We start from the raw sequence: 27,252 nt of genomic DNA on the forward strand, positions 1-27,252 counted from the left end.
GAGCACAGCTATCAACGAGAAAGCAATGGGAAGACGTTCACGATAGCCGTTCAAGATGGGCGTCTTCTCACCTGACAGTCTTCCGTCAGAGATTCTCCACGATATACTCAAGGTCCTCGAGATTAGTGATCCATGAAAGCAAAACGACTAACACGCTATAGCATCTAAGCAAGCACGACCTCTGCAGCCTGTGCCTAGTAGGCCGCACATACGCAGCCTTCGGCCTCCCCCACATCCTCAAGCTCGTCGCGTCAGAGCTCCAAGAGTCTCCAAAGAAGCCATTCGAATCGCCATCCTACATCCATCGGCTGACAAAAAGCTGCTCACACGATATGCTAGAGTCCGTCGTCAAGCTCGGCGTACCCGCCGACGAGTTCAACGCGCAGGGCGAAGCGGCACTGCATGTGGCGGCCCGCCATGGCTGCGGGTGTGATTGCATTCGGATCCTTTTGGCTGAATCCGCGAACCCGGACGTGGAGAGCCGTCTTGGGTGGACGCCGCTCATGATTGCGACGAGATACGGCCATGTTGAAGCCATCGCGGAGTTGATACGCGGCGGTGCTCGGCTGGATCGGAAAGGGTTTCATGGCTGGACGGCTCTACATGTCGCAGGCCAGAACGGCCGGGAGGATATCTTCGAATTGCTTGTAAGGGCGGGAGCAAGTCTGAGGATTGCCGATAATGATGGTTTGAAGGCGGCCGATACTCCTGTAGGAAGGGTAAGCAGTCATCTCCCATGCCAATATGTGAGAAGGTGACACAGGCTGCTGGTTTCCTCCGGTATCCCACTGCTATGATTCTGGAATGAGACAATCCCGCGCTTGGCTGCTGTAGATGAGTTGAAGGAAAAGACATCCCATTGGCATTGCAGCTAACTGCCTTAATCACCCAAGAGTATCGTGCGCATTTACGCATGCCTCATCGAGCTGAGAATAGGGCGTGCTCTCCCCTCATGATTACTGATCTGTTGTTTCTGCTTACACAATCTTCAACATCTAAATCCTTCACCGGGCCCTTCACCGAACATTACATGTCATTGCTAACCCGACGCGGAATGGGCCATTTCACTCTCTGGAGAATACGAACACACGTGCCGTCGTGCACGGTACTTCCGAGTCGACGAGGCAGTCAAGGTATCTCACGGCGTCAAGCCATCCAATTGCCGAATCGAGTCAAAGGCTGCAGTGCGTATATGTATTTCTTAGACCGGGATCAGAAGTCACCTCACTTCCGGGAAGGATCCGATTGTACGCAGGGGCAAAGCACCGGCAGCTCCATAATTCGCTCCGTCTTACGGCATTAGCTCGCTCAACCGATCTCCGGATACACTGCCCCGCCTTGCGGGCCGTGGCTTTATATGTCTTACACTTGCGAGCGGGGCACCGGGGCTAACCTATCGGGGTACGCCGTCGCGGCCGCTAGGGCCTATATAGCATATGATTCATCGCGGCTATGCGTTTCCAGGTGCAGATCACCCGTATACAGGGTGTCTTGCCTGCATCGTGCCAGATGAACATTCCAAACGCTAGTAGTGTGTGTGTGCGTGTATCTGAACTCATTGTGAGGAGTAGAAATAGCCATTGACTTCTCTTCACTCCTGACCATCACAATTACTCAGTATCCTCCAGACATTGAGAATCACATGAACGCCACATTAACACAGTCCGACAATCAGCACCTCAACTCAGCTTCGCCCGCCATGGACGCCTCGAACAAGCCCACAATCACGTTCTACGACATCATCCTCGATCCAAAAGCCTATCCAATGGCACCGAACCCGTGGAAGACACGGTACGTAAAACACCCCCGCCTCCGCATTTCACTCGCGGGTAGAAAGAATTCAAACCGGCTAACATTCTACAGCTTCGCGCTCAACTTCGCCAAAGTCCCCTACCGCACAACCTGGGTTCCCCTCAACGCCGTCGCCGAGACACGCAACTCACTCCAACTCCCCGCCAACCGCAGACACGACGATGGCACTGACTTCCCCACCCTGCCAATCATCCGCGACCCCCTCGCCTCTTCCTCCAGCTCGGGAGAGAAGAAGGAAATCCTGGTGGGCGACTCATTCGACATCGCGCTGCACCTGCAAAGAACCTACCTCGCCGACAAAAAGCACCAACTCTTCCAGGACGGAGAAAACGGCAGCAGCACCGTATCTCTGCACCGCATCTTCAACGCTTTCGTAGACCAAGTCTTCAGCCAGTACGGCGCCCCGCTCGGCGGTTTCTACATGCCCCTCGACCCGCGCACCGCCGAGGCCGACAGGCAGTCGTTCCTGGACCGGTTCCCAGGCAAGAAGTGGGAGGACCTCGAGATCCCACCCGGTTCGGAGGTCAGGAAAAAGATGCTGTCGGATTTCGAGACGAACTTGGAGGCTAAGCTCGGTCCCTGTTTTCCTGCCGGGGGAGCGGGTCCATTTATGGACGGGCGCGAGAGCCCCGTGTATGCGGACTTTATTGTCGGTGGCTGGTTACAATTTATGAGAGGGTGTTTGCCTGAGTGGGAGCCGTTGAGGAATGAGTGGTCTGGTGGGAAGTGGGGGAGGCTCTTTGATGCGCTTCAGGAGTGGACGGACGTAGATGGGCGAGAGGGCGTCATCCCGGCCAGGCCATGAGAAGACAGTCTTCCCGTAGACAAGGGTCTTCTTAGCAGGTGTTCACTCTGAACTCTACAAGTATGGAGTTCTTGATCGCAGGGACTGAATTGGCTCCAAAAGGTTCGCGGCTTTCATAGTTCAAACGTTTGCTTGCTTCAAATATTATCCTTGCCATGAAGCGTTCGTGGTGTGGTCTTTGTCCACACTATCCCGTCAACATACGCTTGCGAGCAAGTCTCGCTACGCTCCCACGACGAATCGAGTATTCCAACCAAACATCTCAACATCTGATGAGATCCAAACAAGACGCATCAGCCTTCAAACCTCCCCACCTTTCCACTCCCACCACACTTAAGCGGCACCGCAGTAAGCGCTCTTCCACAACAACCCATTCGAGCTCCTAGAAGCAACGCAGCCTCCCGAGCCGCTATTAAACCCAATCCGCCCCTTGGCGCCGCCGCAGTTGTACCCGTCATACAGATCGCACCCGCCGCTCGTCTGGGCCCCGTTACCCCGCCACGCGCCGGCGACGTTGAGACTCCCGCTGGCGCCCGGCATACCGAGCGAGAAGCAGTCGCCCGCGCTCCCGCCGCTGACGTACTCGGCCGCGCGCGGGGAGCGGGTCCACCACGCCGCCGTCTCGCTGGTGTAGGCGGAGCAGCCGGAGTTGGAGTAGAAGTTGATCTGCACTGCTTTGCCGGATTCATAGTTTGCTGAAACAGGGGTTGCCAGATGCAGGGCTGCTGCTGCGAGGAGCGTGAGGATGGATGGGGCGTACATTTTGGGTGGTGGAGGAGCAGGTTTGTTCGATAGTCGTTTGTGAGAGATGGAGGAGTTGATGATGGGCAATAGGAAGTTTGCTTGAACTGGATGGCTGAGGGCTGGATGGTAGGTACTACAACCGCCCGAAGCTGAGGTTATATACAAATCCTGCTCTCGAGATTTGAGGCTGCTAGCTGCCATTACGAAACCATCGACTCCATTCTGTAAAGCAGACAGACATTGAAGCAAAAGTTGATGCCTAGACTAATGGAATTCCGACTGGCTTCTTAGTAAGGACTGTCTTGGTACACTCTGCTAGACAATTCCACCTTCCAGTCTCGTCCCTAGGAGCCCGTAATCGTGGGGACTCTCAGGAGTGGGCGCTGATTCAGCTGATCCTTTGATGCAACTTAAACTCGACGGGATGAACCACGCGGGAGGACCCGTCCCGCTTATTTCGGGCTGCAGCATGTATGGGCAAGGGTGTACCCTGCGGGTTCGGTAGCGGAATTCCGCCAGCCTCGGGAGCATCGAGGAAAAGAGGATAGTTGAGTTTCTTTCTATGCTTAGTTGGTCGAGACAACGGCGAGAGGACTTGTAAAGGCTCCGGAAAGATGTCTTGGATGAGCGATGACAACGTCAAAGTCACTAGATCACATGGCTGAGCCCAAGGTGCGAGGAAATGTAGACGCCTGAAAATATCACCGTTTTCAGTAAATTCTCCTATTTTGGTCAAGATCATTTGCCGGTGGTAAGATACTGCGAACTTCTAGGCCTCGCCAATGCTGAACCTAAGGCAGTCAATAACAATGTCGAGCCGATGTCATCGCCTCGATGACACTCCACTTCGACTCTATCAAACAATTCTTCTCAACTCTAGTCCAATACCTATCGTCTCCAAAGCCACAGCTCCTGGAAACCCAACTCCTAAGGGAGGAATCACAAATCATCAATAAGAGGACTCAAACCCTGCGCCGTCCCAATCTTGTCCTCAAAAAACAGCTTCAACCGCTCAACACGCACCCGGTCCCCCATAAACCTCTCAAACTCGACCGGATTCGTCGTCTCGACATCCATGATCCCGGGATACCCCGCCGGCGGCGCCGCATCCTTCCTCACACTCCACAACCCCGCGGCCGTCGCCGCCGACTGATACTCATCGCTCAGCATAAAGTTGTGAAGCAACTTCGCGCCCTCCGGATGCGGCGCGTCCCTGAAGATAGCCGCCCTCTGCGCCCACGTCACAAAGGTGCCATTAGTGGGTATGGACACGTTCAGCGGCGCCGGGGGAGCGAGGCCGATGCCCGCGGTGAAGGTGGCCGAGAGAGTCGTGTTGGGCGAGGTAAGGAGGGTGACGGGCGTCCCGGTGCCGCGGACCCAGCGCGGGTTCTGCGCGAGGAGCTTTTCGAACCATTCGTGGCCGAACTGTTGCATGCTGTTGAAAGAGAGTGTCAGCTGAGTCTCAGCTACGATCTGTCTGGACAAAAGACTTGGCTCTTGGTTTAGGGGGGAAAGCCCGGAAGAAGTAGCTGTACTCACATCAGATCAAACGCATACAACACCGCATCATCATCGTTAGGATACGTAAGAACAAGCCGATCCTTGAACCTCGGCTCCAAGAAATCCGCAAACTCTTGCGGGCCATCCTCCTCCCGGTCCGCATTCCAGATAAACGTCCACGCAAAAATCGAAACCCCGTACCACGCGCCGCGAACGTCCCGGAACGCGGGGTGGATCTTGTCAAAGTTGACGGGCTGATAGTGCAGCAGTGCGCCCTCGAGGTCCCAGCGCGGGTAATCGTGCAAGGTCTGCAGGATCGCCGTGTCGACGTACAGCGCGCCCGCACCGCCGCCGGCACCGCCGAGAGCGGAGAGGGCGAGCTGGCGGTCAATGTTCCCGTCGTGGAATTTGGACACGTCGACGGTGATGTTGAGCGTCATGCCGGGGAACCGGGACTCAAAGGCCCGCTTGAGGCCGTCTTGCTGGTTCGTCTCGTCGCCCCCGTGCCAGGCTGTGACGAGGTGGCGAGGCTGGTGGCGGTCAGAAGAGTTAAGCCGATCATCATGGCGAGAGGGATTGGTCTAAGTCGATGATGAGGGGGTGAAGTGTGTAAGTATAATCCAAGCCGTGGAGGGAAGCTGAGGATGATGAGGATGATTTTGCTCTGATGAGAAGTCATACTATGAGGGATGCGACATCCGCTATATGTACCAAAGTTGAACAACACCGCTATTGCTTGGAAACATCTTGCCGTGTAAGTCTACAACGAGACTACGGACCGGTCAACAGCATTGATTCTCCCACGGCATCTCTGTTCAGACCACTCCTCTGCTGAATAATTCAGATCATCCAGCCTATGCCACCTTCAAGGCTCAACGTCGCAGAGCCTGCATGTTCTGACTCGACCCAGATCGCGACAACTTCAAAAAAATCTCAATGTTGGTAAGCATCGCCGTCACAAGCAGCGTCTACACCAGAAAAGGTGGTGAATAAAAGAGCCGACGCGCGCGGTAGACTTACAAACCCAGTGGGGACCTCCAGCCCCGGCCGACCCCACCTCATGAAATAATGTCGCCGTAAGGTATTAGTCTGCTTCTCTCTAGCGTCTTCACCCCTCACTACATCGACCATGCCGCATTTTCTAGTGTTTATTGGAAAGAACATTTGCTTTGCCCTCCGTAATCGGAAGTATGGGCCGATACGTGCCACGGCCGTGCCGGTCAGGCCAAATTCCCTGATGAAGATGAACTTTGCCGAGATATCGTGCAAGAACGGAAGAGGGCGAAAGTTGATGCCAGGGATTAGTTTGAATTCACATTACATGACGCACCGGGGCCATCCAAAATTTAAACAATAAGCTTATTCCAATACACGCCGCCGAACATTCTACAAGTGCACTTTACAGTATTTCGAGCGTTATTAAGCCCCGTATGAATAAACTCCCGACAACCTCTGATCGGCAAAAGCCAAAGTGAATGAGTGAGCCAAACTAGGTAGCGGATTCAATACTGTATGAGTGACAATAGCCGCTGCGGTGAACATAGTCGTCGTTGTCGTTCCTGCGACCATGATAAAGAAATTCCCCAATTAGGAAACATGCTTGCCATGGATGAACCACTTTTGCATCTTGACCTCGTGCTCGTTTTCGGATCGCCGGCCGCTTGGGGGCTGAGAGTGGGTAGGGGTCACTTCCCGTAGCTTGGTCAGCATCGCATGATACCTAGGCAACAAGACTTCCTGATCGGAAGCTGGCGTCGGAAGCGGGCAGCGCCATTCAATAAGGGTCCGACATGTTTCTATAAGACCACCTTACTGAACAATGAAGAGACGTGAGTCTCGCGGATTTCTCGTAGAATCATTATTTCCCTGTAGTGGTGTCAGGAGCGAGGGCTCGCACTGACAGCATAAGACAGAGAATACAATGCAAATCTATTAATCTAGTACCATATTGAGAAAAACAGCCAAACTCCAAAGCTATGCTACGAGGGAAGGGGGTATCTCAGCTCCGGACCATGCTACAACACCTAGCACTAGCTGCTCTCTGCTTCCAGAGCGCGCTTAGTGCCCTCCTTTGATGCCACATACTGATACACATTGGGGTCACCACCGGTCAACTTCAACAGATGACGCTCGTACGGCCCGAGGGGCTCCTCCACCAAGGTCCTCCCTCTGGGACTAGTAGGAGCATTCTCCTTAGGGCCACAGTACTCCCAAACCCAGCGACCATCAGAGTCGGCGTCGGCAGGATGCTTCATACACTCTTGCTGATCCGACTTAGGTTCCCAGACTGGATGGTGCGGAACCGGGTCTTCATAAGCCGCATTCGAGTACACAAGCCGCCAATTCTTCTTCATAGCCGGGTTGTCCCACTCTCCAAGGTCATTCAACCCCAGGCCCTTGCAAGCCAGGCGGATACGGACCGATGAATGGATGCGCTCGTTCGTGTCCGTGAGGAAAGTAGCGGTTCGAGCATCCGTATGAGCATTGACTTGTTTGTACAAGCCAGGCGAGCGAATGATCTTTCCGGCCAAGGTGTAGAGAAGGTTCGAGGTCTTCTGAATAGAACCGAGACCCCAAGGCCGGAGGGGGTGGTTCTGGCCGTAGACGGGATCCATTGCCCACTTGATGCTTTTGTCCTTGATTTGGGCCCTGTAAAAAGAATTGGACTGCTGCACGCAGCGTTCGAGTGCGAGATGGTTAAACTCGACACCAATGGATGCCAGCTGATCCATCATCCCTGGATCGCAATGTTAGGTATTGACCAGATACATCATGGAGGTAGGCTTACAGGCAAGAGTGATGTTAGAAATTCCCTGATCGTTCCAGCCGCCACCGCAGTTTGAGTGGTTTCCCGGGAACCAGACTTGTCGAAGATCAGTCGTATGCCTATTAGCCTTAAGACGTTCCCAGACAGCTGGCTGGAAGGAATAGCGCGTCTCGTCGAGAGCCAGAGCCTGGAATGCGTGTTCGACTCTGTCAGACAGGCTCGTGTCCCAGAATCTGAACTCGCGGTTCGACGCGTAGATCCCGAGCTTGTTCAACCAAGCAATTTGAGGGATGCCCAGGCTACCGACAGTGTCCCAGACGGCTGTTTTTGGTGTCAGTTGTGGAGTTACACTAGGGTTGGGGTTCCTTACCAACTGCTTTGACCTTGATGATATCTCCTTGGCCCTCATTCTGTTTGACACGGGTCATGCCGAGCTATGCAGGTCAGCATCTAGCACTCTTCATCAGAGGGAACGTCGGATTTACCTTTTCTAGCCTGGCCCTGTACACCTCTGCCGCCCCCTCACCCTTGGGTTTGTTGTCGAACGGCATCGTGGGGAACTCGTCGCGGTAGCGGTGGTTGTTCCAGTTCTCCATGTCTTTAAAGATGGGCCAAAAGTGCTCGACACCTTCACGGGTCAAGAGTCCCAGGTCGGAAATCATGCCAGCGACGGAACGAACAATGTAAGCGCCACGAGAGAAGCCGACAAGGATGATCTCGTCGCCGTCGCAGTAGTTGGCGCACAGGAAGCTGTAAATGTTGCGAACTCGCTGTCGTGTATATTAGTACTTGTTCAACCCCCCTAATCAGATGGGAAAGGAGTCACGTACCTCTCCGAGACCGAGGCCGAAAGCACCGCCAGTAAGGGTGTCGAGGGTATTGCTGCCCGTGCCGACGCCAGACTCGTACTCGATGACTTGCATTCGACCATCGCTGCACCTCCGGCGAAAACACCTCGAGATGCGAGTCACATTTGAGGGAATCTGCAGCGACCCCTTGGGCTTGAGGAGCGTGGGCTTAACGTATGCACTCTCTCTATGGGGTTCCAGTCAGCAGACAAGATCAGTGATACCAAGCTGGGGAAATTGATTTAGTGACATACGAATTCATCCAGGTGCCGTCGCAGCACACGATCAGTCTCTTCGGAGAGTAGCTCATGTTAGCGGCTGGGGCGACCATGGCGAGCAGTAACCTGTCAGCAAGAAGAGGGAGGAGAACGGCGTTGTCTCGTAGGTTCTAGGTGTAGGTGACGAGAGGCGATGGGAGCAGAAGAACTGATGGAGATGAGGCGGTGAACGGAGGGATGGACGTCAAATCAGAGTAGAAGGGAGAAACGGGAGTCAAGGGGGGATTCCGGATCGGTTGCCGAGTGTTTTGGTTGAGCCTGGGTTTCTTTGAACGTTGAGTGGATATCGTGAGACTTGCTATCTTTACCTTCCCAGGATACAGAAGCGGATGCTCCCTTCTTTATAACAACAGGGGGGGCGAACTGTGGGAAGCGCAAAGTACCGAACAAGGCATGCGGGAGGCACAGAAGAGGCATGAGGAAACGGAGCTAGGGAATCCGTAAGGCTACCCTATGAGGAGCTGTCGGGGAGGCATTCGCGAGTGAGATCCGGGCATTCCAGAGAGAGAGAGACATGAACAAGAGCAAGAGGAAGGAACCTGGAAGCGCGCAGGCGCGCCCTTCTCTCGCATCGCTCGCTTCCATCCACCACAGTTGCCCACTTGCGCGAGAAGGGTGGGAGGGAAAACAGCCAAGAACGAGGCTGAAGTCTGACATTGGGAGCACAGAATAGGTAATAGGGAAGGACCAGGCAGGCGTTGCGGTGAGGGATGACTCTTGTGGCTGTTTGTTGAGCAAGAGCCCGGGGGCACAGCATTGCAGAAGAGAGGCGGGGCAAGAAGCGATCCAGGCACCAGAATAAGAGTTTGTAGCATCGAATACCTACCTTTGCGGCATTGGATGGTTCTTGCCGCCTTGATTGGTCGCCTTGCGGCTTACATCGTGTTTGAGCAGTGTACCTACCCTTGGGAAGGTATTTAGTACCTATGCAATGTAAGCGGGAAAGCGCAAATGTGGTGTTCTTGTCATCATTTGGGTGGATCGTGGGGGTGGGTGGTTGCACAGGGCAGGACTCGCTTGGCGGGGGCCGCCTTCCCATCATTGAGGACTCAATTTTCGGTGGCTTCTTGTGATGGGTGACACAGAGTTGCGGTAAGAGAAAAGGCATCTATTGGGCATCTCCGTTCAAGAACTTGAACGACAAAGACGAGTCTTGGAGTCACTTGCCGTGGAGGCGCTCAGCCTCGATGACATTACCAGTCACCTGCTCTCAAAGAATGGCTGAGAGGAACGAGTGTGAGCTCAGGGTAGTAATAGAGGAACAAATCCGTCGTCAATTGAATGACAGAGCCTCCACAACGGACATTTTTAGGAATTTGCAGTATCATTCGAGTCGCCTGCCATAGGTCAGCTTCTTCAATCGCTAAAGAGCTTATAGAAATGAGCAGGCGGGCAGTGCCGCACATCTGCATCTCGCTGAGCCATTGAAGAGAGGCGTCTGGGCATTGGCAAGGAAGAGACGGCACAGGGGAGAGCGACGGTCTCTTGCCTCTTGGGGCAGGTGACTGGGAGGTTCATTTCCACCAGAGGCGACGAGCAGGCGAACCAATTGACTGCAGACGTCTTGGGAAAGGTACTAAGGCAACCGTTTTGAGGCTCTCGATCCAGGGAGTTTCGTAACAAAATATGTCAACCGGGTTATGGAACTTTATTAGTATTGTTACTAGGTAGTTTACTGACATACAAATACAGTTGCACCAATTCGGACTAGACATATGTCGTGGGATGGGCATTATGTTAAGCTGACTAAACAAGTGACGACAACAATAACAGAATCAAAGTTAAAAGGCACTACATTACCCGTCTGCCACTCACCATTCGGCAACTCTCAATCTTCCACAACCTTAGCTTCGCGGGAAAGCCGCCGTGCATACCCCGCCAAAAATGACTGCATCAAGCATCAGTTGTAAGACCATACCCATCAACATCTGTCCATCCAACCAGCCCAGCCCTACGATCGGGATTGCCCAGTCCCGCATCTCACCTCAGATTTGAGAACCACTCCCTGCTGTCCTAGGCCAACCCTCATGAACCTCGTGATCGTCAATAGCGCACACTGCGAATACCCGTCGTGAGACCCTGCCTCAAGGTCAGACTTTGGAGCCGCATTAGACTATGCCGACGAAATGCGGGAGCGGGCATTCCGAGCAGTCATGATGGGATGAACCATCCAGCCTTGAACAACATCAGCCAGAGAACTCTACCAAGCACTCTGTTTTCTACAGGAAAAACGTTCCGTCTTTCGAGTAACCGAATCAACGAAAATACGCACCAGCGCAAGTGCTCACGCAAAACATTCCGTAATCAACCACTCCCAAAAAGCCTCCGCCACACCCGTATCCCGTCTGACTGTACCCTGCAGCCCAAACATCTCGAATGACTCCCGTCTTACTTGCCCCTCCAGCAATGAACCTTACCTAGTCTCTCATCCAATCCACATCCGCCTTCTTTCCTCTCCCTTCCCAAATCCCTAACCTCCAAAATCTCCCGCACGAAGGCCGCCGAATTTCTCACGATGTAGAACGCATCCACTAGCACCCAACTACCCACCACTGGCCCCCACACTCACACGCAAAACCCACCCGGAACCCACCACGATGCTTACCTGGGGCCATTCTCCCCTCCAATACCTTCATCAACTCGCCCAGATCGTCTAGTTGGTTAGGATGATACGTTGTGGTTCTTCTATACAGCGATCCGTGTTGACGGCGGTTCGAATCCGCCTCTGGGCAGTCGAAGTCGGTCCACCTGGACCGATTTCATTTTTTCCCTTTTTTAAGTCTGCATCTCGAGCGTTTCTTTTTTTGGCTGCCCATCTTTCTTTCCTTCTTTTGCGTACTATCATGCTTAACTCAGTCGAGTCTCATCCCAAATCCAGCCTCACTACAAAACCTGTCTCACAATCAACCACTCCCTTTGATGCGTCGCAGCCTAAACCCGTCACATCACGAGACCTCTCAGGTAGCTGGATTCTCAAGGGACGCCAAAGTCTCAACCTCCAAAGTGTAACACCTACCAAATCCGACCAAATACCCCAAGGGTGGGATTGGCCGCGACCCGGTTCGTCTTGGCAAGCCTCCGAACCACCGCCGCCACCGAAGAAACTTTCCAACGCCATCAGCCGCAACACACCAGGCTCCAACCAATCACGCCAAGAAATTGACCCCAATACCGTCCAAATTCGGAAGGAAAGGACACAAGGCCAGAATAAATAAATAAAGAACCTCAGCTACTACCTGCAAGGAGACCCGAAAAAACCTTGATTATCGAAAAACTAGAAACGCGCCATCCCATCATCCCGGGATAGTCATGTACCTACTGCCCTCCTTCAGCTACTGCGAAACATTGCCGCTCAATAGTGTTCTTTTCAATCCCCAGCCCTACATCAAGTCCGAACAGTGGCGCGGCAGCGGAAGCAGGGAGAGGAAGAGTCAAACTTGACTTCACCTTGTCGGAGCAAGCCCGAGACTGCCAAGACTGTTGTTCTAGACACGTCCAGTCACCGGATAATCCATCAAAACACATTGAGCTAATGTCAAAGTTGGCATGTCTTAAATTTTGCCGCCCGTCGTTCTGACGGCGGTCTGTCTATTGCTTTCTGGTCGCTATGCTTTACGTACTCAAACACGACATCAGACATCGCTAAGATATGTGAATAAGAAAATCAGGCACAAAAACATGGTGGGTATTGCATCGTAGTATGCTCAGCGCAACATGCAAACCGGGCCGTTTCATTTTGTTGTAGTACGGATACTCTTGTTCCAGTACTGACTGCAAGCAGCTCTCATGCTGCGAATCTAGTGCAGGTGGTTCCCTTTGAACCTGCACTGTATTTTCCAGACCTCGTAAACCCAAGGTGCTCAAATATGCTCAAACCAAGTAACGCGCGAGAAAACCCTCCCTTTCTCCTTCACGGAGAACCCTTACTTAATCTTCCCCAAACAAGATACCGTGGTGCTCTGCGCACAGCTGGTCGAATCCCAGCCAATACACGGTTCCGTTGTCGTTGGCAGTGTCTGACCAGGCACCGCCATCGTTCTCCCGAATGTCCTTGGGATACGGGTGTGCGGGATACCACACTCGGCCGTCAATCAGCTCAGGCATATAATGTTCCTCCTGCTGGAACCAGTTGATAGCGGAACGGATCAGGGAGCGGCCATAGGGGAAGAACCACATCCGAGGCCAGAACACGTCCAAGGCTCCCTTCTCTCCGGTGACGTGCAGCAGCGGGAACGTCTGCTTGGTCACAATGTTGGCGCCGAATTCGGACTTGCGGATCAGCTCGTTCACCGTCGCGCCCATCGTTTCGTCCTCGGTTGTGTTGAAGATGCGCTTGAGCGACTTCATGCCGTCCGCTTGCATATGCAAGCTCCAAGGCACAAAGGTGGAACTGTTGCGATAGTTTTGTGAGATTTCGACCGAGTACAGGGGGCGGTCAAATTTGCGCCAGTTCACCCACTCGCCGTAGCCAGCCCATGTCTGGAACATCAGACTCCAATAGTCCATGGCGATGTGGAAGTTGTAGCTGTACGCGGGCTCCAACTCGGGAACCCAGCCGTCTTCCGGAGGCAGCATGACAGCGGCATCGGGATTTTCCTCCTTTTGCATCTGTATTCTCTCAAGCTCCTGCAACCCCCAGACGTCGCTCATGTAGAACTGGTCGCTCTCTCTGAACTCGTATTCCGGGTCGTACACTTCGTTTATTAGGTCGAGAGTGGCTCGGAACATCTCGCGGACCTCCTTGATGGGACCAATAATGGTGCCGCTGTTGAGCCATCGGGGGTGGTTGAAGGCCATATCCTCGCCAGTATTCGTGAGAGGGCCGAACTCGTGGCCGTCCATGTTGGGCACCGGAGGAACCGCCCAGCAAGCCGGACGCCGCCAGTCCACGGGCCAGCAGACCTTGTCCGCGCCGAAGAAGATATGTCGGCCCATCGGACCAGCCAGACTCTGGGCCCTCTCGGGTCCCAGCTGCTGGATGATTCGCTCGTCTTCCTTGGCCGCTGCCTTGAAATATCTCTCAATCAAGACATCGGGGCCAAACTGGAGAAGGACGTCATAGCCATCAATCATCATGAAGAGATCGTCGTTGCTGGATTCGGGCAAGTCTTCGAGGTACTTGGTGACGACGCGGATCTTGGCCAAGTGGGACAGGGCAGCATCGTTTTCGCCGGTGCCGTTCCATCCTGCAATGACTGGCGCGCCGAAGCGGTTGGCGGTAGACGAAACGAGGGCGCGGCAGAACTGCAAGTTCGGGGCGCTGGCGGCGATCAGGAAATGGAAACGGCCGGTGCCTGCGCGGGCGGGTTTGGCCCCCTTGGTGGATGGCGCGGAGGATTTACTTCCGGTGGGGAGAGAAGCTGAGATGTCGGACTGTGGGAGGAGGCCATTGTCAGTACAAATGTCAAGCGCAAACAGCTACAACGGGTGTCTCAGAGTCCCGCATCGAGGAGTTCGGTCGAAGTTTCAGCCCAAGTCGGCACGTAGGTGCGCATTCTTCCTCTCCTGGGGGAAAAACTGCCCCAGTAGACGGGGGGCTTGCGACGGCGATCAAAAAACGACAAGAAGTTTGAAGTAACAACAGGAAACAAAAAAGAAGGAAAGAAGCTTACCCAGCTCAGGTTCTCCGGGTAGAGGGACTGTGAGAAGATGAGAAGCGCCGAAACGATGACGAAAGCGGCCAGCAGAACGAGTCTGCGGCCTTTCAGAGCCATCAACATGGGTGCGACTCGGGTTTCATTTAGCTGCCGGATTGGCTTGAGATCCAGGTTGGGCGATTTTGGGGGGGTTGACAAGCGGGCTAGTGCAGTGCAGTGCAATGTTGGTTTGCGACGGCGGCGATGAAGCGATATCCACGAGAGAGAGAAGAGGTCGAGCGTGCAACTTGGGGTATTAGAAAGACGGTAACGAACCAAATGAACACCTAAGGGCCGGCAGTAACGAGAGTAAGGAAGGAAAGTAGAGAAGAATATGCACACTCCCAGGACTCGAGGATCGTCGTCGTTGTTAAGGGGTTGGAGGGTAAAAGAGAAGGGGAAGAAATGAGTGGAAGAAGTTGACTGTGGCAAGAAATGCTAGGTGACAGATGGCGGATGGAGATGGGCGGGGAGTTTTTTCCCCCTGGGTTCAGGTTGAGGGCCAGGAATTGCCAAGGCCAAGTGCCAAAGTCAGTATTTCCAAGAGCTGTCAGGCCAGAGGAACAGGAGACGCCCGTTGCCGCTGAGAATGCTCTTTTCTTCCCACCCTCGTGGTCGAACCCCTTGGTCTCGGTATCGTCTACTTTTGTCTTGGTGTGCTGCTCTTCTCGGTAAAGACAGGCGTGTGGGTGGTCATGTGTCGACGCGGAAGAGAGATGGAGAGAGACACAGGCTGTCGACCGATACGGCTGTGACTTGAGCCGCACTGAAGTTCGAGTTGGTGAATTCCAGTTCAGGTACCTCTGGATCCTTGGGACAGGTACGGGTAGTGGACTAGACTCCGAGAACGTCGATAGTCCTTTCGAGTCCGGGGAAGCAGCGGCGGAAAGGAAATTGGAAGCAAGGTCTGGCTAAGTGGACCAGCTGCACGGGATGATTCGCCCAAGATTGGATTGGACGAGCGGGAGTCTCGAGGGGGAAGGAAGAGGTCAAAAAAGAAGAATTGTAATAATACAGGACGGAATAAAAGGGAGGATTAGGGAAGAAGGAAGGACAGACCCGGAGTGACAACGACTCGGAGGAGCCAAGATTGAGCTAAGACCAAGGTACTTTTTGGTGGTTGATGACCACTGCACATCAGGTATCAAAGTATCCATAAGGTAACGGTAGTCAGGGCAGGTACGGATATTGGATTGTTATTGTTGTTGCTGCTGCTGCTGCTGCTGCTGATGCGGCAGTGCGGGCGGTGTCCCAAATGATTACCTTACGATGTACCTCTTGTTCAGCGCATGGCAGGAAGGAAGGGATGGGTGGGCGGCACTAAGAGAGGAGGGCGTCGGAGCGGGAAGCAGCCACGCAGCCCCATGTGAGGTGCGGAAGGAGCAGGGAGGCGCTGGTGAAGGTGCGGTGCAGGTGCGAGGAAAGGTACTAATGCGAGGTACCTTCCTCGGATAGCAATTAGGGGGAGGCAATGTCCAGCGTGGCGTAGCGGGCGGGACGCCGGGACTGGCGGAGAGGGAGAGGTCATCTCACCGTCCGCCTTCCAACACTCCCCATGGAAGTTCCAGGTGCTATTTGGTTCATCAGGTCGGGTACATGATAATCAGTTTGACCGGCACATCAATCTCCTTTCTCATGGCACGCATGTCTTGAAGAGTTGATAGACAGAGGGAGTCCCTGGCGTCCTGAGCGATGCGAGGAGAGGGACACGCACACAGACGTCTCAAAGTTGCCGTCCCGCCCAGACACTCACACACACTTTAGCGGTGGACGTCGCGGTGTCGCATGGCATGGGCTAGGCTTGTCATTGTTCTGTGTACGTCGGTACGCCAGTACGCGTGTTAGGAAATAGCCTACTGGGTCCAGTCGTGGGCACCCAAGGATCTTGGGACCATCGGAATATCAAGCCATGGGGAGGCACGGAGGGGGGCGCTGACAAGGGCCGGATGGCATTGGCTAGCTCAGGGCCGGGCTGACGGTGACGGTCTGATGTTGGTGGTTCGGTGGGTGAGGTGGGTGATGACCCAAGATATCAGACTTGCCGTGTCGTCCGGCTTGGATGCTTGGTATCGCCGCATCGGTGCCGCATCGGTGACGGTTGAGACCTTAGCCGTGCTGCCTCTTGTCTTGTCTGCAGCCAGCATGGCGGGACTTGATTGACTGATTGACTGACTGCCTGCCTTAGCTCAGCAGTCTGCAGCTGTTTGTGCTACCTGCAAATACGCACAGAAGTTTTCCAAAGTCGTACACGGGAATACCCCGTACTGCTCTTCGTTAGAGTCAGACTCAGACAGAGTGACAGACAACCCTCGTCCCTGGTGGCCTTTGTCTTGGCGCATTGCTTTATTCTCCTACCTTACATCGCCGCTTGCCTTACGCACGGCAGTCGACAGGGAGCAAGCAACATATTCCATTGCCAGAAAGATTCGCGACTTTTCATGGAGCTGGAGTTGAGCACTTGGGGCAAGCCGCGAAAGGGAGGGCGCACTGTCCACTACACAGTAACTCCCGCCGTCAATTGTGGCTGTCCCGGAAGAGCCGTTGCCAGTTGACCAGTTTTAGCACGGTAACTACGTGTGTAACACCGCTCCCGCCAAGAGAGGCCGCGGCAGAGTGGCTGAATTTCCATGTTGTCTGAGATGGGCTACCGACCGTTGCAGACGCCACCGTCCTCGTCGATTCGTCCGTTGTGCTCCCTTAGTGCTTGGAGAGTCTTGGGGTCTTGGAGTACCTATTGTAAGCAGGTATTGTCGGTACCTTACCTGTTATGCTCTTACTTCTCTCTGGGTCGATACATTGCACGTTGTGCGCCGCATCGTGAATGGATACCTACTCTGTCCTGGCTGGACGTTGATGATCTGGAATAGAGGCTGTAAATTGCGAGCGGCATTTGTATCTCCACGATGGTTTCATTGTGTGAATCTACCTGGCGCAAGAAGCGAAACTGTGGGTTTCCAATGAGAAAGAGATAATATGCGAATTGCGTGCTGAGGTAAGCGGGGCCATGTTAATCTGCGATTCTGCGCAGTTGCACCTTCCGTCAGTGACCTCACAACGAAGAAAATAGAAAGATGACATAATGGCCCATGATACGTACTTTTTTACATCGAACTGGAAGTGTTCCCGCCGCCATCCTGAGGTCACACTGTCTCCACCGCATCCCGTCCGTTCCCCTTTTCCACTCCCACGGCGCAGCCACAATCCTCCTCCACCTCAGTGTTCTCTGCTGCAATTGCTGTCATGAGCCCCAGTGTCTTGGTTCGACGTGCTACTTGTGCTGGAGCTGGTGCTGGTGCCATGCTTGGCTTGACCATACGCAGTTGGGTACCTGCGACCTGCTACTGAGCCTTGCTTCTTGGTCCTCATTTCCCGCCCTGCATCTCTCCTCGGCCAGTCGCATCCAATGTCTTTGAAGTGTCAAGGCTGCTTCCCGCTCGGTTTTCCTTTGGTTTGCTTGCAGCACCGCGCGGCTTGGCTCTGTAGCCGTCCCTTATTTGCTGTCATCAACCATCACCCTCTCCACCGAGCTTCCACCGTTCCGCTCCTCCCTCCCCTAAAAAAGCCAAGGGAGGGAACCAAACCCAAAATAAGAAGGAAAAAAAGGCTGGGCATCGCCAGACTTCGGATTCATCGGCTTCTCTTTCTTGTCAGCACACTGCAGCAAATCAAATTGCGCCCAGCTTGATCAGCCAACTCAATGATCCGAACACAGCATGTGCAGGGCAGCCTCCTCCTCCCCCTCCGTGCAGCAGCTGCAGGGCCACAGACAAGAGAGTAAGAGAAACATGAGACAGGCATCGCCATGCTGCCACGCGCACGTCTTTCTGCTGGAGCCCTGCCTAACACTTGTCCCTTACCTAAACCTAGAGTGAGACCTGCCAAATAAACCTCCCGTGCCATGACAGAACACACGGTAGGGTACTTACTGATGATATCAATGGGCCGAAACCTGTGAGCAGCCGCAGGCAGAAGACGAAGTATCCAGATAGATTGCCTTCGGTAACTACTGCTCTTCAGACTTCTCCGACAGCCCCTACATCATTACGGAGTATTCAACCTTTCGGCTCGCTCGCTCGCATCTCATCAAGCTAGATTTTCCTCCTTGGATGCTGGACCCTGCCTAGAGCCGCATTTAAATGAGATCGGCCAGTGATAATGACTCTCTTACCCACGCGCTTAGGAAAGTATACCTGAGTATTCGTACCGAGCACACAGAGCACTGGAGTCGCTTTACCCCCACTTTTCCGCCTGCTTTTTGATTTTTGGCTTTTTTCTTGATATGAAGAAGGGACGACGGCTGGAGTCTTGGAGAGTCAGTCTCCAAAGTCTGTTTAGAAAGCTCGGGCATGCGCAAGCCTTGTAGCTTAGGTAGCTTTACGGGAATACCTAAGTAAGTTACGTTGGGTCTGAGGCTTTTTTAGATCAAGAATTGATAACAACGCGACAAGATGCGGACTGCCAATCATGCACCAGCAGCAGCGGCCGCTCAACTGGAATCAATCACTCTGTGGAATTTCTCCAAGTGATCCCAAATAGATAAGAACCAGACTTTGAGACATCAACAAGACCCGCCGCCTAAACGCAATTAAACGTGTTCTAGAGCTTGATGGACTGATCCAGCTTTTGCCAGTGATCACTGATGCTTCCAGACTCACCTTAGCTAACTCGAGCTTGCTCGCCAGCTAAGGTAGGTGTGCTCCAAAAAAAAATGCTTCCATTCCACTTTATCCAGGTTTCTTCATGATTGATCCCGCCGAACCCCGGCGGGGCGTAATCCCACGCAATTGGCCAACCTGGTGGCAGGTATTTGCCTTTTCCATCCCACCCCTTCTTGTTGACACTACGTATTCTCCCAAGTTCCCTACTCCAGTAGGTACCTACCCTCCCCCCGGTCTGCCAGAGATAATAGCTGCCCTTCCTCCAATTGAACCACATCCCCGGTCTCTCATCCCGCAATTACACTGTATCTGGCTCCTCTCCTTTATTAACTGGCCCCGTTTCGCTAGGTACTTGGCCATAGGATTCTTGTGGTTCCCCCTTCCCCCTTCCCTTGCCGTCCGGCCGCACCAGGATGAATCAGGGCCCCAGGCTTACGCGGCTGCCAAGGGTGGTTATGAGGGGCGCTCTTTTCTTCCCAAGACAAAGCTCAACTTCGGACGCAAATCCCCACCCGCCACCGCACTGTACGAAAGTACATCCCACCGCATCTTTGGCCCGTCGGGCTTGTTCGTCCCGCCCACCAGTCACAGAGCTCTATCCGTACGGTACCTACCACAGGTTGAGTGACTTTCACTCTTTCCCAGACCCGCGAGACCCTCCAACCGCCCCCGCCAGTCTCCAGACTAGAAATGAGGATAGATGACGATGATGACCTGGCAGCCACTGATCGATGATGGAGAACTGCACCCCGAAGCCCTGTCGCCCCCATCTAAGCCACCACCACCACCACCTCATCCAAAGTGAGTGAGAGCGCACTCACCCCATTGTATAGGTAATGAACCCGTGAAAGCAGAGGATCCCGAATGGGAAACACGGCGACATCCGCTCTACTTTATGTAGAGCAGCCGCCAGCACGCTGTAAAACGAAGCGGCGTCACGGTAAGCCGGCCGGTAGGTAGGACACTGCACTGGAGTCTGGTGAGAGAGCCCGGCTACTAGCTGCCGTTTAGCTCAAACGGGCGGGCAGATTTCACGCACAATGTACATCACACACACGACGCCGGCGGCGGCCCAGCACCACCAGCGCCAGCGTTAGCACCAAAACGACAGCGACAGCGCGATCGACTACGAGAGGCCGTTCGAGAACGATGGGGTCGCATCGAGACTAGAGCAAGCCGAACCGGCCAGATTTTGCCGATGTAATTATCCCCAAACGCGCAAGCCTAGGTTTGATGGGCAGGTTGGACATTCAGACTTTTGAGTTCTGTTGTATCAAGTGTGAGAAAAAGCGTTGCGTACGTGAGCGTGTCCACGACGCCTTCTGTCCACTATTGAGTATCGCCTCGTGACAGAAGATGCCGTATCGCCCGTGGCCGTGGCTGAGTCCTGCTTTCGCTCCCTTTACGATGGTAGACACGTCGTAAGCTCTCTCATATAAGGGCGGGGCGATAAAGCGATAAAGCCAAAGTGTATGAGATGAGAAGCCGTGATGCCGGGTTTCGTTTCCATTCAATAGACTCGGGAGAAACCCAGACAGATCTGAGAGACCCCTTACTGCGCACCTGCACTGCTACTCTACGTACGGATAGTGGCGGAGGATCAAGTCTTGTTTCTGGCTTTTTCCTTTTTCTTTTCTTGCTGTCTCGATGTGGTGTGCTCTCCTGATCCCCGAGCCTCGAAGTACCCTTACTGTTTGAGGAAGCTCCCTTGGGTTAGCCAGACCAGCCCAGGTACGTGTGTAATTTATCGTGTGCCGGGGCCGGGAGATGGTTGTAAGTCACCAGCTCACTCACTCAGTCCACTTACCCATTCGCTCAATCATTCACTCACTCATGTCATTCTCATTCACCCACCATTGGAGGATGCATCTAATGTTTATTGTTGGAAAGTATTCCGAGTGAGAGTCTGGCAGTCTGGACTCCGTACCTCCTCTCTTGTACACGGTAACGGCAAATGAACAAAAAGGGGACTCGAAAAAAGGAGGACTGGCAGTGAGCAATGCCGCCAGCCGAAACGTCATTGATGCCAAGCGCGGAAGCGAGAAAGATGCCCGTTTGAGTATCTCGGCATCCTCTGCTTCCTCTTCTTGTCCTTCCACCCCGGTGGGTCATGTCTCCTCTGCCATGATCCATCCCTCCCTCCCCTCTCCACCCTGTGCCTGTCCTCAATCCCGTGTGTTCACTCTCTCTGAGATAGTCAGTCTCCGTACCGTGCTTCCCACTCCTATTCCCACCCTCACTCCCGTCCGTCCTTCACCTGGGCTATCTGTCTTGCCGTGTGCCCGCCTCACCACTCACTTCACTCCCCCATTCCTTTTCTCTCCACACGTCCTTTCAACCCTTCCGGTTCCTGTCGTTCCCTTTTCTAAAAACTTACCTTAATCCTGCCCTGCCCCCCTGTTCCCAGACCCTTTCTGAATACATTGCTGCATCGGATTTAGCTGACGCCTCGCAAAGCCCGCGATCCGAAGTCTTGGGTTCATCTACAGCCTGTTCCACTGAGCAAACGCCCTTGCCTTGTGCCTTGTACCTCCCGTCTCTACTATCCGCCCCCCCAATTACCACACCTCGCACCTCATCTACCTCCCTCCATCTATCCAGGTCCCTATTTTCTCTTATTCCTTCTTCCTTCATTCATATTGTCAACCACACACTCCTTCGATCGCTCTGCCTCTCGTTTGGCCCTTTTTTCTCTTTTATTTACACTTTGTCCGCATCGTCCGCAGCCGTTCCTCCATTCGTCGCTTTTTAGTCCGATATTTTTTAAGCTCGACTACCTGACGCACGCCCGTTTGCCGCCCAAATCCCCCCGCCCGCTCGGGACCGATCTACGTCGTGAAACCAGGACAGTCGTCAGCTTTCTCGACTTAAACCCCCCCTAAGCGACAGGGAACTTGTGGACGAACACACGGTCTCTAAACAAATAAACGAAAGAGGATTCCAACACCTTGCGACGAAAACGTGGAAAGTCCAAAAGGCTCAACCTCTTTCTCAACAACGATCCAAACGCCAAAAACCCACCACTTCCCACACCCTACCGTTCCGACGACGAACCCTTTTTGGAAGCAATGGCGGAATCCAGCAACCTCAAGAACGAGGCTCGACGGAGCGAGGAGGGCCACGGCCTCCTCAACGGCGATGAGAAGCGAATCGAAGAGAGCTACGATCTCGAAGCCAACAGCACTGCAGCCACCGAACAACAAGCCAACGCCGACAGAGTCCGCAACCCCGTCGAGTACACCATCTCACCTCAGGTCAAGTTTGGCTGGTTGAGCGCCTATTTCATGTTCAGCTTGGTTTTGACCCTCTACAACAAGTTGATTCTCGGAGCGGTATGTACATTGCCTCTATCATTGCATGCGTGAGCTCCGAATTCTCATCAATATCGTTGAGAAAACGAATGAGCAGCGATGAAATGATGGGGGAAAAAGCACCCTTTTCGATGAGCTTCCTCTAACTTTCATTCTAGTTCCCCTTCCCGTGGCTTCTCACCTCACTTCACGCCACGTGCGCGAGTTTGGGTTGCTACTGCTTGCTGCAATGCGGCTACTTCACCATGTCCCATCTGGGACGCCGCGAAAACCTCATTCTCCTCGCCTTCAGCTTGCTTTTCACCACCAACATCGCCGTGTCGAACCTGTCACTGTGAGTAACCAAAATCCTTCCTCTTTGGGCCTGTTCTGTGCTGCGCCGCATGATGGTGCGCATTCCGCCCGCGACTCCGCCGCCGCCGGAAGGGGCGGAACCCGAATAACTTGACGAGCAATCATGCTAATTCACTGCGCAGTGCCATGGTCTCCGTGCCATTCTACCAGGTCCTCCGAACTACCGTCCCCGTGTTCACGGTTCTCATCTACCGCGTTGTCTTTGGTCGCACTTATGAGAACATGACCTACCTGACGCTGGTTCCCATCATGATTGGTGCTGCTCTGACCACGATTGGCGAGTACACTTTCACCGACCTGGGCTTCCTGCTCACCTTTGCGGGCGTGGTGCTTGCTGCGGTCAAGGTACGTTATTTTGGGTTTGCTCATCTCCCGTCCATCATCCGAAATCCAACGCTTTGTCGAGTTTGCGGAGAGTGGTCCCGGCGACTCCAATTGGGTCCGCCATCTCCGCCCTCTGCGCCCTCTGAAACTCGGCCAGCAAACCTTCGTCCCATTTACAGTGCTACTATCAATGCATTTTACAGTTACTAACGAACATGTTAACAGACCGTCGCTACCAACCGCATTATGACCGGCCCCCTGGCCCTCCCCGCTATGGAGGTCCTGCTGCGCATGTCGCCCTTTGCGGCTATGCAATCTTTGGCCTGCGCCATCGCCGCCGGCGAGCTCGGAAACCTCAACACCATGCGCGTGGAGGGTAACATCAGCCTCGCCACCCTTATCGCTCTCCTCGGTAACGGAATCCTCGCATTCGCCCTCAACGTTGCCTCTTTCCAGACGAACAAGGTCGCCGGTGCCCTGACGATGAGCATCTGCGGTAACCTGAAGCAATGCCTGACGGTTGGCCTCGGCATCATCGCCTTTGGCGTCGAAGTCCACCTCTTCAACGGCTCCGGCATGATCCTCACCATGATTGGTGCTGCGTGGTACAGCAAGGTCGAGCTCGACCGCAGAGCCCGCAAATAAACTGGCTCACATGGATTGGCGAGCTGCGCATTTCATACTGCGCGTGTAACGAATATCAGTAACGGCCGAATATCATATAGAACCGGGCGCAGGCAAAGCCGGGTCAGCCTGTGAGGGTGTTGGGGTGTATCGGGAAGGCTTCTGGTTGTATCAACCACCGGAGCCGCGGTCGACGCCGTCCAACAGCCACGGAGCTACGGGACAGGACAGGACGATCTGCCGCACATCGTGGCGTCGGGAAACCCGCATGGGTTAGGGCGGCGCCGGCGGAAGCCAATCAAAGCTGGCGTCCAAAAAAGCCGGTATCGCTGCCGCCTGCTTCCCCCCTTTCCGCTAAGGAGTTTCCTTGCCGACGCACCGCACTCTGGACAAGATGATGCCGCGTGTAAGACGGAGGAGCCGAGTGCACCGACGAAACAGAAGCATGCATGCCGTGGGCCATAGGGTTCGCGCATCGATTTATACCCTTCGCATGGAGTAAAGGAAACGGGCATAAACACGGGATGTTTTTCATCAAAAAGGGCTAGGGAAAAGACTTCATTTGTCCTCTAGAAACCCTGGGCTTCTTTTTTTTCTTCTCTTTTTTTCTTCATTCACTTCTCAATTTACCGTCAGGTAATAATACAAACATTCAAAAAATGATCTTAACCAATGTTCCCCATACGTTTTCGTTTATGAGAGGTAGTGTTGACTGTTCCGGAGTGCTCACCTCAAGACCAAGTGTGATGATTATTCCCGGACTAGATGACGGGTAGTCATCTGCAAGACACCACCCCACGCGGGCACATCCCGTGGGCGGAGTGGGTGTGGTCGGAGTTGTTCATCCCCCCCCAATTCATGCTGCCCTTTCCCCGAAAAGCCATCTGCTGCAGAAAAACGACATGCGCGAGCGCTGACCGAGAAAACGCAGGCGGGAAAACCTGCTGATGGTGCCGTCATGTGAACTCGATTGGGACCCCATTTTCCCCCACACGCACTACCTACTCAGCTCAGCTCACTTCACTCAGGTGAGAGATGGAGATTTGATAAACGCTGCTTCCATCCATCAACTCTTCCCACGGGTTTCTCATGAGTGTCAATTGTAATGTTTATTGTATAATGGCAATTTGGAAACCGCCTTGAAAGAAACCCCGATAAAAAGAAGAAGAGATAACCTACCTTGATAATGTCGATTGATACCCGACCCCGCAGAGATGACGACGATCTCGCCGTCGCGAAAGCTTCGAGACAAGGCCACGGAGGGTTTACTTCGATGATACCGTCGATTCTATGCGATGCGGCAGAGATCAACCCGGTTCCGGAGTCGGGGGCCCGGGACGCGGATGGACAAGGTGCCACCGACGGCAAAGACATCGAGACCAAGGACACCGAGACCAGAGGCGACGACGGCAAAGTCGCGGCGTTCCTGGCGAGGAACCGACTCCACCCCTCCGCCATCGCGGCAGCGCACGAGTTCGCGCAGGCAATGTTCCCCGGGTGCGAGGTCGAGAGGGCGCCGTTTCAGGGGTACTGCTCTTATACGCTGCTCCTGAGGCCGCTTCCCGGTGGAGCGGCGGGACGGCGGCGGGATAGCGGTGTTGAGGCCGGGGGAGGGGGGAGCGTCGAGAGTCGGAGCCGGAGCGAGAGCGGTACGAGTTGGAAGAGCGGCGGCAGTGGTGGTGGCGGAAGACTCGTTCAGTTCCGACCTCGGAGGCACGGTGTTGACGTCGAGATGTGTGTCGAGGCTAGGGGTGTACTTGGGGATGGGGTCGTGCCGGGCGTGGAGGGGCTTGGTGTGTTGGAGGGGCTGGATACGACGGCGACTCGTGGCGGAGAGGGGAAGAAGGACGGGGAGCTGTGTGCGTATCTCCTGGAGAGGGTCGGCGGTGTATCCTTGACGGGCTTCCGGAGGATATCTGCGGGTCTGGAGACGGACCCGAGAGCGTCGAGAAGGAGGCTTGTTGCGGATCTGGCTGTTGTCTTTGCGGATTCGTGGAGGGGGAGGCGGGAGGATTCCGGGGAGGGACGCGGACACGGGGGTGCGGACGGCAGAGGGCGCGTGGGAGGGAGTTTGGCGTGGCGGTTGGAGATTATGGGAAAGGGGTTGCCTTGTGAGTTTCGGGACGTTGTGAGGGATGTCAGGAGGGATCTTGGGGGTATCGAGAGGTTGCCTTGGGTTGTTACGCACGGGGACCTCGTGCCGGATAATATCATGGTTCATCCGCCGCGCGAGGAGGCAGGGGACGAGAGCGGCGAGGCGTGGGTGAGGCGGAAACTGGGGTGGGGGAGGGAGGAGAGGGCTGGCGGGCTGGTTGGGTTGATTGACTGGGCCGAGCTGGAGTGGCTGCCGTTCGGGGTGGGCATGTACGGGCTCGAGGAGGTGTTGGGGGAGGATGTTGTCGTTGGTGGGAGTAGCGATGTTGACTTTGCTGCTGGTGGGAGTGCTGCTACTACGACGGCAACGATTACGACTACGACGATGACGACGACATCAACGAGATTCGAGTACTATCCCGAAGCAGCCTCCCTCCGCGCACTCTTCTGGGACGAGGTCGGACGCGTGGTGGGTGATGAGGAGGTCATTCGCCGGGCGAAGAGGGCTCAGGTCCTGGGGGTACTGCTTTGGAGGGGCATTGCGTTTGATGATGGCGCGCTGGGGAGGGTCGTGGACGGGGAGAGGGACGCGTGGGACTTGCAACGCTTGCGGGCTTGGGCTTTTGAGGATGGGGGTCTCGGGTTGACTCGTGGCAAGGTCGAGGTTGAGGTGGTTCGTGGGGGGAGCGAGAATAAAGGTAGTAGACGATTGTTGAAGAAGGTTACGGGATGGATGAGAGGGTGCTTTAAGGGGTTGTGAGATGGCTCATGTGGGTGTTTGGCTGAGTATAGAATTGGGAGACTAGACCATATATGGAGTTCCGGGTGATCTTTTAGGGTTTCCAAGACTTCGAGACGGATTCAATCAATTCATTTGAGCAATGAAGCATCATGAATGCCTTATTGAGAATGCGGTTTCAACTTCAAAGTACTCGCAAATGTGTACAGAAATCCCTTTTATATACCCAACCCACTCGGCATCTTTGTGAGCGACGTGACTCTAAGCCCTTTCGTAATAAGTTGTGAAATCTTTTGCTTTTTCAATATAGTTTACTCTTATGTTCACACCTTGATTCTAAAAACTGGTCCAAAGTGAAGAGGAAGATGAGTTTAGGACGCCCCTTGCTTTTCTTCTGTGAATACGAATAGTAGAAACAGACGAGCTCCATGAGGCAGAGAAAAATCTAGCAATGTTCACGGCCTAGAATGTTGATAAAAGTGTTCTGATTTTCCTCCTGTTGGCAGCATCTCTAGTGATAGAAAGTGAGTATACTATATGCTTGTAAATAAACGTCGATAAGCAAAAAAGATCGCGGATTTCACATCTTGGAGTTCACGAGTATTGATATACGGGCAAAAAAGATGAGTTTTTCCTCCCGATTTAGTCGTGTCTTTCGGCGTTAGTATGCAAATGACCTCCGCTCCATGTCCTAGGCTCATCATCATTAGCACTACTAGATAACCAAATCGCGGACTCTGAAAGTGGCAGCAAGGTTA

The 27,252-nt window shown here is 54.0% G+C and overlaps 11 protein-coding genes and 1 non-coding gene across 12 annotated transcripts; 5 read left to right on the forward strand and 7 right to left on the reverse strand.

Moving 5' to 3' along the window:
• Positions 1-55: 55 nt before the first annotated feature.
• Positions 56-2,617, forward strand: CLUP02_03715 (uncharacterized protein; the record flags this gene model as incomplete). Its single annotated transcript, XM_049282733.1, has 4 exons — positions 56-112; positions 162-719; positions 1,619-1,791; positions 1,864-2,617. The coding sequence occupies 4 exons, from the start codon at positions 56-58 to the stop codon at positions 2,615-2,617; spliced, it is 1,542 nt and encodes a 513-aa protein (XP_049139876.1).
• A 333-nt stretch (positions 2,618-2,950) lies between these two features.
• Positions 2,951-3,379, reverse strand: CLUP02_03716 (uncharacterized protein; the record flags this gene model as incomplete). Its single annotated transcript, XM_049282734.1, has 1 exon — positions 2,951-3,379. One exon carries the CDS (start codon positions 3,377-3,379, stop codon positions 2,951-2,953), a length of 429 nt encoding a protein of 142 aa, XP_049139877.1.
• A 921-nt stretch (positions 3,380-4,300) lies between these two features.
• CLUP02_03717 (ABC transporter) lies at positions 4,301-5,923 on the reverse strand (the record flags this gene model as incomplete). Its single annotated transcript, XM_049282735.1, has 3 exons — positions 4,301-4,796; positions 4,901-5,391; positions 5,882-5,923. The coding sequence occupies 3 exons, from the start codon at positions 5,921-5,923 to the stop codon at positions 4,301-4,303; spliced, it is 1,029 nt and encodes a 342-aa protein (XP_049139878.1).
• Positions 5,924-6,891: 968 nt separating this feature from the next.
• On the reverse strand, positions 6,892-9,591 carry CLUP02_03718 (uncharacterized protein; the record flags this gene model as incomplete). Its single annotated transcript, XM_049282736.1, has 7 exons — positions 6,892-7,598; positions 7,650-7,949; positions 7,999-8,062; positions 8,114-8,398; positions 8,459-8,663; positions 8,731-8,820; positions 9,581-9,591. The coding sequence occupies 7 exons, from the start codon at positions 9,589-9,591 to the stop codon at positions 6,892-6,894; spliced, it is 1,662 nt and encodes a 553-aa protein (XP_049139879.1).
• A 356-nt stretch (positions 9,592-9,947) lies between these two features.
• Positions 9,948-10,166, reverse strand: CLUP02_03719 (uncharacterized protein; the record flags this gene model as incomplete). The annotated part of the gene is made up of 1 exon (XM_049282737.1): positions 9,948-10,166. The coding sequence occupies one exon, from the start codon at positions 10,164-10,166 to the stop codon at positions 9,948-9,950; it is 219 nt and encodes a 72-aa protein (XP_049139880.1).
• Positions 10,167-11,396: 1,230 nt separating this feature from the next.
• On the forward strand, positions 11,397-11,486 carry CLUP02_tRNA044. The gene has a single exon. It is a non-coding gene; the product is annotated as a tRNA-His (tRNA).
• Positions 11,487-12,681: 1,195 nt separating this feature from the next.
• CLUP02_03720 (uncharacterized protein) lies at positions 12,682-15,087 on the reverse strand (the record flags this gene model as incomplete). The annotated part of the gene is made up of 3 exons (XM_049282738.1): positions 12,682-14,127; positions 14,367-14,637; positions 15,035-15,087. The coding sequence occupies 3 exons, from the start codon at positions 15,085-15,087 to the stop codon at positions 12,682-12,684; spliced, it is 1,770 nt and encodes a 589-aa protein (XP_049139881.1).
• Positions 15,088-16,351: 1,264 nt separating this feature from the next.
• On the reverse strand, positions 16,352-16,804 carry CLUP02_03721 (uncharacterized protein; the record flags this gene model as incomplete). Its single annotated transcript, XM_049282739.1, has 2 exons — positions 16,352-16,562; positions 16,746-16,804. The coding sequence occupies 2 exons, from the start codon at positions 16,802-16,804 to the stop codon at positions 16,352-16,354; spliced, it is 270 nt and encodes an 89-aa protein (XP_049139882.1).
• A 230-nt stretch (positions 16,805-17,034) lies between these two features.
• CLUP02_03722 (uncharacterized protein) lies at positions 17,035-17,689 on the reverse strand (the record flags this gene model as incomplete). The annotated part of the gene is made up of 2 exons (XM_049282740.1): positions 17,035-17,121; positions 17,537-17,689. 2 exons carry the CDS (start codon positions 17,687-17,689, stop codon positions 17,035-17,037), a joined length of 240 nt encoding a protein of 79 aa, XP_049139883.1.
• Positions 17,690-21,172: 3,483 nt separating this feature from the next.
• CLUP02_03723 (uncharacterized protein) lies at positions 21,173-21,430 on the forward strand (the record flags this gene model as incomplete). Its single annotated transcript, XM_049282741.1, has 1 exon — positions 21,173-21,430. One exon carries the CDS (start codon positions 21,173-21,175, stop codon positions 21,428-21,430), a length of 258 nt encoding a protein of 85 aa, XP_049139884.1.
• Positions 21,431-22,116: 686 nt separating this feature from the next.
• CLUP02_03724 (triose-phosphate transporter) lies at positions 22,117-23,682 on the forward strand (the record flags this gene model as incomplete). The annotated part of the gene is made up of 4 exons (XM_049282742.1): positions 22,117-22,380; positions 22,518-22,693; positions 22,836-23,058; positions 23,263-23,682. The coding sequence occupies 4 exons, from the start codon at positions 22,117-22,119 to the stop codon at positions 23,680-23,682; spliced, it is 1,083 nt and encodes a 360-aa protein (XP_049139885.1).
• A 1,165-nt stretch (positions 23,683-24,847) lies between these two features.
• On the forward strand, positions 24,848-26,640 carry CLUP02_03726 (uncharacterized protein; the record flags this gene model as incomplete). The annotated part of the gene is made up of 2 exons (XM_049282743.1): positions 24,848-26,428; positions 26,593-26,640. The coding sequence occupies 2 exons, from the start codon at positions 24,848-24,850 to the stop codon at positions 26,638-26,640; spliced, it is 1,629 nt and encodes a 542-aa protein (XP_049139886.1).
• Between the last annotated feature and the right edge of the window lie 612 nt (positions 26,641-27,252).

This window comes from Colletotrichum lupini, chromosome 2 (assembly GCF_023278565.1).
Source record: "Colletotrichum lupini chromosome 2, complete sequence".
In the NCBI taxonomy this organism is placed as follows: Eukaryota; Fungi; Ascomycota; class Sordariomycetes; order Glomerellales; family Glomerellaceae; genus Colletotrichum; species Colletotrichum lupini.